The sequence below is a fragment of the Ovis canadensis genome, chromosome 26 (genome assembly GCF_042477335.2).
Source record: "Ovis canadensis isolate MfBH-ARS-UI-01 breed Bighorn chromosome 26, ARS-UI_OviCan_v2, whole genome shotgun sequence".
NCBI classification, from domain to species: domain Eukaryota; kingdom Metazoa; phylum Chordata; class Mammalia; order Artiodactyla; family Bovidae; genus Ovis; species Ovis canadensis.
Window position 1 is genome coordinate 31,064,554 of NC_091270.1, and position 14,425 is coordinate 31,078,978.

Here is a 14,425-nt window from a genome sequence, read left to right on the forward strand (position 1 = left end):
ACAGCATTTTAGATGGTTTTGTAACTCCCAGGATGTTTCCCCCTGTGACAGATTGTTTCTAAATTGAAAGAGGAGATAATTCTAATAGAGAAAGAACGCACAGACCTCCAGTTGCACATGGCGCGAACAGACTGGTGGTGTGAGAACCTGGGCTTGTGGAAAGCCTCCATCACCAGCGGAGAGGTAGGCCTGACTGCTTCCCTTCCCAGTTGATTACCTATTTGTTCCCAGAGTGTTAAGTCTGACTTTATCAGATTAGATATTGTCCCAAAGAATTAGGGTTGGGAATCAAAAGCTCATGTTCATCCTTCTGGACTGCCCTCGTCCTGCCTGACTCGCTCCATATCTCCGTTCTCTTCCTGACTGGGAGCTGTTTGTCGGTTTGCCTGATATAGATCTCGTCTCCCTCCCCTTGAGACAGAAGGTTGTCCTCATTCACAAATCGTAAGCAACTCTCAGATAGAAACAGTTGATGTCCTCAAATTACCAGTTTCCTTTTCTACCGAGGTTGGAAAAAAATGGGAAGCACTACTTGAAATTTGGAGATGAAAATTTTTTAGTGTATTTCTGATTGATCCATCCTGCTGATGTCAGTGGCTCAAACATCAGTAGCTCTAAGATCTTTAAAAATGAATATTTCCTTCTGGAATTAGAAAATATTTTGCTCTTCTCTGAGGGACATGGGACAGTAGTTTTCAGAATATACCATATCCCTTTTTTTGAATGTAAAAATAATTTCATTTGAAGGAAAAATGCTTATATACATTTATATCATTAGTGTAAACTTCTTTTCCATCTAACTGTTGACACCTGGAGAAGAAAGTCAGGTCCACCCTACCTAGAGATTATCACCCTAAGCAGAGAAAGTCAATATCATATAATATCACTCGTGGAATCTGAGTTTAAAAAATGATATAAATGAATTTATTTATAAAACAGAAACAGACTCACAGATTTCGAAAACAAACTTATAGTTCAGTTCAGTCATTCAGTTGTGTCCGACTCTTTGCAACCCCATGGACCACAGCACGCCAGGCTTCCCTGTCCATCACCAACTCCCAGAGCTTGCTCAGACTCATGTCCATCGAATCAGTGATGCCATCCAGCCATATTATCCTCTGTTATCACCTTTTCCCCCTGCCCTCAATGTTTCCCAGCATCAGGGTCTTTTCCAGTGAGTTAGTTCTTCTCATCAGGTGGCCAAAGTGTTGGAGCTTCAGCTTCAGCATCAGTCCTTCCAATGAATATTCAGGACTGATTTCCTTTAGAATTAACTGGTTTGATCTTCTTGCAGTCCAAGGGACTCTAAGAGTCTTCTCCAACACCACAGTTCAAAAGCATCAAACTTACTGTTACCAAAGGGGAAAGTGTAGGGTGGTGGAGGTATAAATTAGGAGGTTACAATTATCACACACACACACACACTTGTGCCCACACACACACACACCCTGTCACTCACACACACACACACTTGTGCCCACATACACGTATACTCACAGACACACAGGCACACACACACACACTACTGATCCTCAGTGTGACTGTTGGTCTCCATCATTGTTTCATATGTCTGGACCAGTACTCAACTCCTGAGATTTTCAAGGGCCCATCTGCCCAACTTATCTGTGTCCATCCCTGCTTTTCCCATCATCAGTGGCCTGACACTCTTTCTTGGGGAAAGGCTTAGAATTCACAATCTGAAATTCACTTCTTGTTTAGGAAGCAAAACCGTGCACGTTCTCCAGGTGCCGGCCTGAAAGCCACACCATGCGAGCGCTTACCCAGTGCCGTCCGTGTGCCTTTGGTGCTCACTGTCCTCCCATTAAGGTGCAGGCCAGGTGCCTTTGTTGAGGGGAGGGGGACAGCGGGTCAGGTGAGGTTGCCCAGAGCCTGGAACACCGTGAGAAACGCTCGCTGCTGATGGAATCACCTTTGGTGTAGAAGTCTAGGAAGGGGCACTCAGGGCACGTGGTGTCAAAAGGTATGAAAGAGGAGCCCCTGGGGGTGGGGTACAAACCAATTCTCTTGCCTCCTCAGCTCTGCCCAGAGCTGCCTCTGGCATTTCACAGTTGCTTATAATTGTCTTCCAAAGGCAGATACTGAGGAGGGGAGGGAAGGAGGAAAAACCCTCAAAGGCCCTTTGCCCTGGTCATCAGTTGTTACTCAGGAGCTTGCTGTGACCTTGGTCCCTGGAAAGTTAACGGCAGTGGACACAGAGGGGTCGTCTGACCGCCCAGCATCCGTGAAGCAGGCCCCCGTGGGAACGGTGTGGGGGGGTGTTCCCCTCCGGATTTCTGAGCCAGGCGAGGCTTTGCGAGCTGTGCCCCCGGGACAGCTGTGGGCTGTGTGTGCCCCACCCCCTGCCTCCCACGAGGGACGGTGGTCCTCCTGCCCGGTGCGGCTCCGCTGGTGCTCAGCAGAATGGCGTCCCTTTGCTTTGCTCTTCTGTTTACTCTTTGTCTCTAATTCGGTTCATGACGCTAATTCAAGCTTCAGTTCAGCATATTTTCTTTTTGTTTCTTCTCTTATCCATTTACGTTAGGAGCAATGGTGGCCTTTTCTGAATTATGACAGGGTGTGTGTGTGAGTGCCTAAGAGCTGTCTTCAGTTGGGAGGTAGAGGAAATCATGTCTCCCAACGTGAAATTTCATGAAAACAGAAACCACGGTGTGTGGAGTCCTGTGTTAAACTGGGGAAGCCTCCCATCCTTCTCTGAGAGAGGTTTTGCTCTCTCACACCTGTCTGCTTACTGTTAATTTGCTTTTTCAAGGAAACGCAGTTAGGATGTTGTGTTCACTGGGCTAGTTTTCTTTTGCCACGGAGCAAATTTTCTCGCATTTCATGGCTCAAAACACCACCCATTTCTTAGCTCACAATTCTGCAGGTTGAGAGTCCAGCTATGTGATTGGGTTCTCTGCTTGCTATATCGTAAGGCTGAAGTCAGATTGCTAGCCAGACTAAGTTCCTGTCTGGAGAATCCGGGGGAAGTCTACCTCCAAGTTCATTCAGGTTCTTGGCAGAATCCGGTTCCCAGTGGGGCTGAGTTCTCTGTTCTCCTGCTATCAGCCTGGCATTGTTCTCAGGTCCTAGAGATACTCCGGATCTGTCTGCGTGGCCCAGTCCATCTTTCTGCCTGCACCGCATGTCAGATCCTTCTTGTGCTTCCTCTGATTCTTTTTCTACTCACCAAAGAAATCCCTATGCTTCTGCAAGGGCCCCTGAGGTTAGGATAGACCCGGTTTCAGGTGGGCTGTGCCCTCTGAGGTAGCCTAAAGCCAGAGCAGAGCCCGTCCTTTTCAAGTCCTGGGGACGATGCGGGACCTGCACGCCCGGGAGAGGGCGCCTGGAGGGGTGCTGGGGATCCTGCCTGCCATGTCTGCTCACCGTGCTCTTTCTTGCTGTTGCGTTTATCCGTTTCTCCAAGGTCACAGAAGAGAACGGCGAGCAAATGCCCTGTTACTTTGTAACGGTAAGCTTACAGGAAGTTGGAGGAGTTGAAACCAAGAACTGGACAGTCCCCAGGAGGCTCAGTGAGTTTCAGAATTTACACCGGAGACTTAGTGAGGTATGAACGCTTGGGGCACAGGCTTAGAATTACTGAGCGAGAAGAGATCTCGGCCCATTTCTGTTTTAATGACACAGGGAAACTGGTCCCTCTTTCCCCTTTGCTGTTGACACTGGCACAGTGGTATTTTCAGCCTGATGGCTGGAAATTTACCTGTAGGTCAACTGTCTAGTCTAGTCGGAGTCCTTGAATACACAGATCGCTGTCTGACTTCCGTTGAATCCAACAGAACCCCAGAGCTGGAGGACAGCTGAGGGTATCTCTGGCCAGTGGTTTCAAAGCTGCTGGTTGTGACTCGTTAGAGGATAAAGGGATCTGTTCGGGGTCGCAGCAGTAGAGGGTAGAACATATTGCATTGCATCACACAAAGGAGTCGAGTCTGTGAAGTGCGGTGTTGGAAGGCACAGGCTCTGGGGCCAGGTTGCCAGAGTTTGCCTCCAGTTTGGATCCTCGCTTCCCCGGTCACCAGCTTGTGACTGGCCCTGCCACTCCGTCTGTTTCTGCCTCTCTACCCTCATCAGTGGGCACAGATACTAACAGTGTCTTCTCACCCGCCTCCCAGAGCTGTCATGAGAATGAAAGGAGCAACCACGCACAAAGCGTTTAGAAGAATGTGCTACACATAGCAAACATTATTTGTTTTTATTAGTAGTAATTACAGTCAGAGTGGGCTTTCCTGGTGACTCAGTGGTAACGAATCCACCTGCCAGTGTAGGAGACTTGGGTTCCATCCCTGGGTCTGAACAATTCGCTGGAGGAGGAAATGGCAGCCCACTCCAGTATTCTTGCCTGGGAAATCGTATGGACAGAGGAGCCTGGTGGGCTACCATCTGTGGAGTCATGAAGAGTCAGATACGACTGAGCAATTAAACACACGCATAGCTGTTACACACACCAGACTTCTTGTACAGTGTCTGGCAGGACACAGGATTTAATCCACAAAGAAAAGCCTGTTGTTATTATTTATTAACATCCATTATTATTATTATTAATATATTTACATTCTGCACTTTGCCCCTGTAAAGCTGGTTCTTCCCATGCTCTACTTTTGTTAACTGTGATAACGTTTTACAGATGTGTTGTAAACAAAACACATTCCAAGAGAAAAACTCTTGCCGTGAGTCAGTTGTCCATACCCAGAACTCTGTGCTGTGTGCAGACCCATCTTCCCAGCCTGGCTCCAAGATTTCCAGCTTCCAGGCACTTGTCAGTCTAGGGATGAGTCTTAGCTTTTCTCGTCACGTGTCCTGTTCCTCCATATTCTTTGAGCCTGGTTAGAACAGGTAGGTTTTCAAGGTGTTCAGTCTCAGAGGAAATGAATACAAGATGAAGTTACTTGGTTTGTTCTTATTAAAAATCTAAAGTAAATTTTTAAAGATTTAAATGTAATTTTGCAATAACTAATATTTATTTCTTTTCTCTCACAGTGTTTCCCTTCTTTAAAAAAAGTCCAGTTGCCTTCTCTTAGCAAGCTGCCTTTCAAATCTATAGATCAAAAGTTTATGGAAAAGTCAAAGAATCAATTAAATAAGTTTTTACAGGTAAGCCACTGAAAACTTTTTGGATATGGAAGGAAACATTAGTAACTTGGGGTTAAACTGACTCCATTCTAATTGTTGGCCTGTTCACCTTCTATTCTCACACATCATGCCAGATCCTCAAAATACCTTTGGTTTGGGGTTTGGGGTATTTGGGTTTTTTTTCTTCTTTGTTTTTATTATTTGTGTGTGTGTGTGTGTTTGTAGTTAAACTATTGTTGTTGTTGTTCAGTCGCTAAGTCCTGTCCAACTCTTTGTGACTCCATGGACTGCGTGCAGCACGCCAGGCTTCCCTGTCCTTCATCTCCCAGAGTCCACCCGAACTCATGTCCATCGAGTCAGTGATGCCATCCAACCCTGTCATCCTCTATCGTCCCATTCTTTTGCGTTCAGTCTTTATCAGCATCAGGGTCTTTTCCAGTGAATCAGCTCTTCACATCAGGTGGCTAAAGTATTGGAGCTTCAGCATCAGTCCTTCCAATGAATATTCAGGTTGATTTCCTTTAGGATTTTCTGGTTTGATCTCCCTGCAGTCCAAGGGACTCTCAAGTGTCTTCTCTAGCACAATTTGAAAGCAGCAATTCTTTGGCGGTGCTCTGCCTTCTTTACAGCTCTCACATCTATACATGACTTCTGGAAAAACCGTAGCTTTTGGTTCTATGGACCTTTGTTGGCAAAGTGATACCTCTGCTTTTTAATATGCTAAGTTTGTTACAGCTTTTCTTCCAAGGAGCAAGTGTCCTTGCTTAATGTATCCTTAAATTAAGCAAGTGTCCTTAATTTCATGGCTGCAGGTCACCATCTGCAGTGGTTTTGGAGCCCAGGAAAATAAAATCTGTCACTGTTTCCACTTTTTCCCCATCTGTTTGTCATGAAGTGATGGGACCCGATGTATAGATAAGAGAATATGCCGATACCATATGTAAGGCTTTCTCCAGTTTTGTAGCTGGACACAACCTTGTAACTAGCATCCAGTCCCAGAAACAGGGTGTCTTCTGTCCCACCAGCATCACCACAGGGGACCAGAGTCGTGACTCCCAACCGCGTGGTTACAGCAGGTTTTGAACTGCACATGAATGAAGGTTGTAGACCCGCTTCTGTGTGACTCCTTTCACTCAGGGTGGTGGTCCCGAACTTCTTCATTGCAGACCATCTTTGATTTCCTTTTCCTTCTTGTTTTCATTCGTCCTTTTGCTGATGGGCGTTCAGAGAGTTTGCAGCCAGAGGCTGTGCAGGGGAGCGAAGCTGAAGCTGCCACTGCTGGTCTTTGGTGAATATCTGCTGGGGGGTCCCTGGAGATTGGGGGTTTTCCTTTCTCCTCAGTAGTCAAAGCAGTTTGTACACTCTCATCAGCAGCATGCAGGGTTCTGGTCGCTCCACACTGGACCGTTTTCTTTTGTGAAGTTAAAATTGTGTCTGGTTTTCTGTCGTGTCACCTGTCTTCTCCATATCGCTTTGCAGGAGTTGGGTGTGTGGTTTGGATGTAAGTCTCTTGTGTAAGCCTGTGCTGTGGATTTCTTCTCTCTTTCTGTGGGTCGCCTTTTCAGTCTCTTAATGAGTTCTTTTAATGAGCATAATTCTCAATTTTAGTCCAATCTATCCCTTTTTTTTTTTTTTCCTTTTTTGTGCTTAATGCTTTTTGAGCTCTTTGCCTACTGCATGGTCCTAAAGATAGTCTCCTGATTTCCTTAAACACTTGTTTTCCTTCAGTCTATGTTTAGAGAATAAGACCGGACAAAGCTATGCTGTCTCCAGTAGCAACCACTATTTATTTTTTCCTTAGCTGGGGCCTCTGTCTTCAGACTATAATTAAGTCACTCACACCGTGGGCCCCCGAGTCCTAGTTCTCAGGGGCAGGGGGCATGAACCTTTGCCTCATAAAACACTGTTTGCCAATGAAGAAGTAGCTGGAAGTCCTGGGACTTCACAGATGTTGCAGCGCAACATCTCTCAGCAGAGGCTATATTAAAATATATTCAGTTGAATCAGGTGTACGGATCATAGTTAAATTAGGTGAATTTTAGCTAGAGTTCCCGTACAGGTGCCAGTCAGTTTCTGCTTTTCTCTCATATATTCATTTCTCTCTAAAGATACGTGTATGTGTTGTTATAAATATATAAATTTGTGTGTGTGCGTGTGTCCATCAGGAAATAAAATAGTTGCAGCTTTGAAAAACTTTCCGAGTTTAATTATGGCAGAAGTGGGATAGAGAATCATTTATGTTTAAGTGGTCTTACAGAAATATTACTATCTTGTTGCTGATTCAGAATGTGCTGCTGCTGCTGGTAAGTCACTTCAGTCGTGTCCAACTCTGTGCGACCCCATAGACGGCTGCCCACCAGGCTCCCCCGTCCCTGGGATTCTCCAGGAGAGAACACTGGAGTGGGTTGTCATTTCCTTCTCCAGTGCATGAAAGTGAAAAGTGAAAGTGAAGTCGCTCTTAGTGGCCCCATGGACTGCAGCCTACCAGGCTCCTCCGAAATACTAAACCCACTCAAGCATCGTACCTGATTAAATCATTCAGACGAATTTAAGGTCTTGTTTGTGAAACGAATCTGCATTATTCACAGTTCCAGGTTGTAAAGTCCTTCGTGTGTGGCTCTGGGACCCTCCAGCTGACACTTGAATTTCCTTGCAGCCTCTGCTGTTGGGGGAGGGAGGGTCTCTGGGAAGGGAAGGTTGTTCGGTGCTGCCAGCCTTTCAGCCGCCTTTCCAGCTGTACTTCAGAGACCGGGGCACCCTTGCACTTCTGGGGATGTGGAGAGGGGCCAGGCTTGCCCCACTTGGGTTGCTGGTGATGGAAATAGGTTCGTGGTTCCTGCCCTGGTGCCAAGAGGATCGTGTGCTCTGCGCTGCCACTAGGTGGCACAGGTGAGGCTGGGGGCGGTACCACCTACCTGAACAGGTCCAACAGCTTCCCAAGGAGTGGCTTGTCTTCCGATCAGGAGGACTGTAAGTCAGGAAGTAACTGTTTAAACTGTTTTTCGTTTCCTCAAAGACTTTATTTGAAAGTGCTCACTGTTTGATGTATTTAGGTAGGTTACACAGCCGACTGAAGTTTCATAATGTCATCCCATAAATGGGAAAAGCAAAATGCAAAAGGTTTAGTCTGAAAGGCAGATATTATTAGGTCCACAGGACCTTCTAGAAAAGAGGATTTCCATTGAGTGTGTGTTCATGTGAATATTTATATATGGGTCTCTGTCGAGGCAAACTAATAACAGATATTTAGTAATCTAGCTGATTGTTCCTCACACACTACTCCAGCCGTTCCCCCGACTATGCTGCAGCTGCTTCTGGGGGTGACCCTGCTATCTGCTCTTCCCAGAATGCCTTGTACACTTGTCCCCTCCTATCCACAGCCCTCCTCCACTCTCCGCCACATGCAACGACATGCTCTGAGCCCTCGAGGGGAAGGATTGGGACTGGAATTCTGTTCTCAGCATTAAAATGTGATAAAATCCCAATTATACCTTCCCCCATGGACATAGTCTTTGAGAACATGTCTAACTTTTCATACATAATTAATTTGTTTATTTAACTTCATAATAGAATATAACTCAGTCCAAACACTTGACGCGTCCTGAATCATTTCCACGTTTATGACTGTTGTATTATTTGAGGCTTACCACTAGTTACCCGTTCCATGACTTTATGAAAGAGTGTCAGAGTGTAGATTAGCCAGGAAATCAGGGTGGAAGGAGAATACCTTACTCCTGCTCATCCACACTCACGTACCACTGAGCATTTAAGGCTCTGTGAAAGGAATAAACGCTCAGGGGCCGGGAAGGCAGTAGTGAGTCCAGCGGCCCGTGCCCGCAGTCTCCTTCCCACGCCTGAGGCAGAACCTGCAGCCTCAGGCCAGTCTTCTGCAGGACACAGGGAGCTGACCACCGCTGGAATGTGGGGGGCCGGGGGCGGGGTGCCCCGGGACCCCAGTCCCCAGTGTGGCAATATTAGGCGTTCTCAGAGGGGCTTTTCTAGGGAGGGTCATAGGGTTTATCAGATGTCAGCTTGCATCTGAACAGAGATAACGCAAATCTCATGGGGCAGCTTCTCTCTTCTCTCCCAGCAGAGAGGGTTCTGCCCTTAGAACCCGAGTTCCATCCCCCAGGGGGTCACCCCATCCGTGGGGCAGGATTTCTTACTGGTTTGTTGATCCCGCAACCAGGAGCACCTGCTTAGCACAGAAATGAACCTGACGATGTCCTCCTTTCCTCTCCCCTAAGGCCAGACAAACACGTAGAGAACTTGAAGGAAATTTCCACTTTAGGGGCCAATAAAAAGTTACATAATCATGTAAGCACGCACCACCTGGGGAATGTGGCAGCCCAGGGACAGAAAGCTGCCGCCTGGCAGGCAGTTACCACCTTGTGGCAGCACAGAGCTCTTTGCTCAGCTTATGTGCAATAGTCCACAGGTAGCCATGAAACAGTGATTGAGTGAGATCCTGGTGTGCTGTGCGAATACGTACCTTGTTCCAACACAGACAAGCGACAGTTAAGTTGACTTTGAAAGGTGGTGGCCCCTGTATCTGCAGGCGGTTTGCAAAGCGAGACTTTACTGTTGCCCCGAGCTGTGAGTTCTCTTGTGGGCCAGCATCTCCCACCAGCAGAATGGTCAGGGAGTTCCAGTCAACCTACCCAGAGTTGTTTGCCATTGAGATTCAGTGAGAATTGGGCTAATGCATTTTCTTTCAGGGGGAAAGGATAATGGCTTTAGGTTCAGAATCACGAGGGAAGTACACTTCCTGAGACAGGCAGCTCTTCATCTTGACGTCGGGGGCTCCCAGTGCACGGACGTGTTCCTACCACGTAGGAAGAATTAATCCTCTTTCTCCCACAGAATCTGCTTTCGGATGAAAGACTGTGTCAGAGTGAAGCACTTTATGCCTTTTTGAGCCCTTCTCCTGACTACCTCAAGGTTATTGACGTGCAGGGGAAAAAAGCCAGTTTTTCATTAGCCTCATTTTTGGAAAGACTCCCTCGCGACTTCTTTTCCCATCAGGAGGTGAGCTGTCTAAAGCTTGTATGTCTTTGAAACGTATTTAAGCAAACATCTTCTTGCAGGCTGTGTGAAGTAGCAGGTGTTTGTGGCAGGCCTGCTGCACGTGGGGAGAAAGCAACCCCCTTGAGTTACCATTGCAGTCGTATTGGGGGACAGGATGGGTAAGCAGGTAGGTAGGTGGAATGCGGCAGAAGTTCTGCGGGAGCCCCTCTATGGAAGGCCGCCTGGCCATTCCCTGGGATGGGGACCTTCACTATGGAGGAGTTGGAGCTGATAATAAGGTTCAGGAGACAAGGCTGTATGAGGGGACAGCCAGCAGGTCTTGGACTGGGGGACGGCTCCAGGAAGGGGGCTGATGAGGCAGAGGGTAGAAGGAGGGGCAAGGCTGTGCCAGGCTGTGGGGTTCAAGCTTTATTCTCAGGGGATGGAAAGCCATGGCGTGTTGTGAAGCAAGATGAACCTGGCAGTGATGTTCGTGGGTGAAGGAGTGAATAGGGGGAGACAGCGGACATGGGCGATCTCATAACCGGGCTTCAGGCTTCCCTCCTGCGGGCTCCTTACTCGGGCTGTGGCCCTCATCTGGCTCTCCAGCAAATTACGCGAGCCTGTCTCTGAAATCTGCCATCTCTGTAGTTCAATGAGAGACCCCTCTGCCTCTGCACCGGAATTGGTTTAATGAGTTCGGACAGAAGGAAGTGACCGCAGGAGGAGCGTCCGCTGCATTGGGAGCTGGAGCAGAGCCCACGGGATCCCGTGCCCACCTCCCTCCCGAGCAGCTCCCTGCCTCTCTCCTTCACGGCCGTACGTGCTGTGTCTGGCCTGACTTGGCCCCTCACCTCTGCCACCTCCTGTTTATCCCTGAACCTCTTGCCATGTACCCTGTGGCCCAGTTACTGCAGAAATCTGCCCTCTGAAGGGGAGGCCTCCTTGGTCTGTGGCTCCTCCCCTGCTCTCCGCAGCCTCTGGTGGTGGGAGGACTCCTCCTCTGCGACTTCCCGGCCGCTCCTCTGCTATCCAACCCCGAAGCCCTGGTCCACAGTGCCAGCTGCTCCCTCTGCAGACAGCAGAGTGGACTTCCTCGGCTGTCATCTTCTGGCTGACGTCTGCACCCCTGCCTCCGCTCTGTACCCCGCTACAGAAACAGCCACGTGTCTCCTGGTCACCCCCGCACAGAGCTCAGGGCCTCTCAAAGTCCAGAGCCGCCTCATACTCGTTTGCACTGGCCTGGTGCCTGGCATATAATGAGTTTTCAACTGAAGATTGCTGATATGGAGATCAGGAAATGAGACCAGCTGAAATACAGAATAACAGCTTGATTCAGAGCCTTAAAAATAAATTACTTTAAATGATACATGCCTGTAAAACACAGTGAATTTAAAATCACTTAAGCTGAAAAGCCTTTTAAAACCCCAAATGGTTAGACAGCTATTTTGTCACCTGCGAATTCACTCCTCATTAATGCAGTGACAGAGGCTTTTCAGAATTGTTTCAGAGCTTGAGTAAGGCCTTGGGATCAAGGTTTTCCCTGGGGTTAGATACACTTTGACCTTTCTGGAAAAGGCCTAGAGTTCTGCATGTAGGGAAGTGGAAGGACCGTGTGAGGCTGAACCTTGATGTCATTCAGAACTGACACTGCAAGAGGGATGGTGCCTGCATCTGTCTTGGGTGAGTGACCTGCTTTCTGTGACTTTTCTGTTCCCCCAGGAGGAGGCAGAGGAGGACAGTGACCTATCAGATTATGGTGATGATGCGGATGGAAGGAAGGATGCCTTGGCTGAACCCTGTTTCATGTTGATTGGGGAGATTTTTGAGCTTCGAGGAAGTAAGCCTCTTTGTTGCGATTCAGTCGTGTTTTCAGGTTGGGTGGCTATGCACACATGGACACACGTATATTTAACATCCCTTTTTGTTCCTGAAGCAGACTTGCGTCTATATCCATCCAGCAGATACTTTCACAGGCCAGCCAGACACCAAGGTCGACTCTTAGGACAGGTATCATCTCTGTGCTCCTGGAATGCAGGGTCCTGATTTACCCTGCCCGCTGTTCCTCTGAATATAGAAAGCTTTGAATTTGAAAGAAATAGAATTTGAATATAGAAAGAATTGAATTCAAAGCTGGAATGCTTTGAATTTCTTTTCATGGGACTTAGCACAGCCTCATGACTTCATCGCCAAAAGGTATACAAAAATTGATTTTGCGCAGCAGGGGAAGAGCCACTTGTTGAAGGTATGTGGCCAGGGATGCACGGTGGCCAACGGTGCTTTCAGCCACCTCTCTGCCCCAGAGCAGTGGTCGTCCACAGAGGCGTGGGGGACTTCTGTCCCCGTCTGGAGACATTCGTGGCTGTCACAGCCTGTGGGGTGGCGCCTCGGGCATCTTCTGGGTGGAGGCCAGGGCTGCTGCATGTACACCCCCAGCGCCCTGGGCAGCCCCACCACACAGGGTTCTCCTGACCCGAGTGACAGCAGTGCCATGTTGAGAACTCCTCCCCTGACGGCCCCCATCGAGAGGATCAGGAGACTGTTCTGCTCAGACCTGCACGGGTGCCTCTGTCCCAGAGCAGCACTGGGTCAAAGGTCAGACTGCACTGCTCGGCTCTTGTCTCGATTCCTGAGTGGGACCCTCTGCCCACGCTCACCTTGCACAGCCCCCAGCTCTGAGTCATGAGGCCAGCATACTCAGGCACACCCGGAGCCTCAGGTACTAGCTAGAGATGCAGCAGGTGCCTAAAGGCACACCTGAGTGCCTAGAAGAGGAAGCACATGGGGGGAGCCAGGTTTCACAAGGCACAGTCATGCCACTAGCCAGTATGTGTTGCCCTGAGAGTGTCCTGGCCTCTGTCCCCTTGGATGAGCATTTCTTCCCTTGGGGCAAAGAGTGCTGAGAGTTGGTCCTAGGCTGTGTGTAGCTTCTTACTTATATACCCCTTAACATGCCACTTAAAGAATTCTGTGCAGATGAAGAAACTTTCAAGGGCTGTTATAAGCTTGAGCACATCTTTTTTGTCTTTTAATCCTCGGTGTCTGTTATAATGCCTCATCCATGATCCATAGTAGGTGATTAAGAAAATGCTTGGGTAGATAAATGAATAGGCAAGAAAATTTTTGGTGCTGGGCTTGCTTTGGTCATTTAAGTTTTTCTTTCTCTACTGTGTGTGTTAGTCACTCAGTTGTGTCTGACCCTTTGGGACCCCATGGACTATATATCCCACCAGGTTCCTCTGTCCATGAATTCTCCAGGCAAGAATACTAGAGTGGACTGTCATGCCCTTCTCCAGGGGATCTTCCTGACCCAGGGATCAAACCTGGATCTCCTGTACAGCAGGCAGATTCTCTACTGACTGAGCCGCTAGAGCAGCTCAGTGATTTCTTTCTTCCTCTAAACCAAATCTAAAATAATCAGCAAACACTTTAGGAACTTAGGTTTTAGCGATAACTCCCTAAGGGAAACAAAAACATCTCAGAGATACAATCTTCCTTCACTATAAGGGTTTATATTTACCTTTATATTTATAAGTTATATTTACACTATAAGGGTTCCCCAAATGTAATTCACATTGAGCAACAGACACAATTAAATTCTAAACTCTAGGCAGAGGTTTATATATAAGGATGTTCATTTGAGCATAATTTTAATAAAAATTTGGAACTAAGTCAAACTTCAGAAACAGGTGGTAGTTAAATTAAGAACTATCCACACGATGGAGTATTGTCTAAGTCTGAAGGATCCTTTCAGATGAAAAAGCTATACCTGGTCTGTATTTTAGACACTTTGAGATGTTTGCTAATGTTTGTATAGGCAGAAAAAACCTCTCCTCCACCCACCGAGAGTCTGACTCTTTCTCAGTGAAATCTGGTCTGTTAAACCATGACTCCTCCAGAGCTGGTAACAGTGAGAAAGCACTGTCTTCACCTTTGGTCAGTGTGTTCTCTCTGCCGCAGGGAGACTGAGAGAGAGGAGGACGTGTCAGAGGCAGTCAGGCCAGGAGTCGGGCCCCAAGTCCTGTCTCTGCAGCGTGCACTTCCTCCTCATTCCTGCTCAGAAGAATGTTTGCTTTTGCTAGTGACATTTCAGAGGGCAATAAATAGAACATCATCGATAATGAGATGTGATTTGTTTGCCATCAGCTAAGTCCTAGTGTTGTTGCAGCTGCCTTGCGGCTTTAAAGGGATGAGTCCTTGGAAGGAATAATGGGTTTGTGTGTGTGTGTTGGGGGACTAGAGAAGGTTAGGAAAACACACCAGAGTCAAGGGAATTGGTAGCAGGAGAGAATTTGTAGCAGAGCTCTAGTTCAGTTTATGAAAAGGGACCAGA

General features: G+C 47.8%; 1 protein-coding gene across 4 annotated transcripts in view; it reads left to right on the plus strand.

The window, feature by feature from the left end:
- SNX25 (sorting nexin 25) overlaps positions 1–14,425 on the plus strand; it is a 97,651-nt gene that overhangs the window by 77,105 nt on the left and 6,121 nt on the right. For 2 of the 4 annotated variants that reach the window (XM_069573258.1, XM_069573256.1), the window contains exons 11-15: positions 52–183; positions 3,425–3,565; positions 4,993–5,106; positions 9,949–10,113; positions 11,815–11,932. In XM_069573258.1, the coding sequence (XP_069429359.1) occupies positions 52–183; positions 3,425–3,565; positions 4,993–5,106; positions 9,949–10,113; positions 11,815–11,932 (670 nt within the window). The remainder of the gene's footprint in view (positions 1–51; positions 184–3,424; positions 3,566–4,992; positions 5,107–9,948; positions 10,114–11,814; positions 11,933–14,425) is intronic. The other 2 variants (XM_069573259.1, XM_069573257.1) reach the window with 1 other exon arrangement.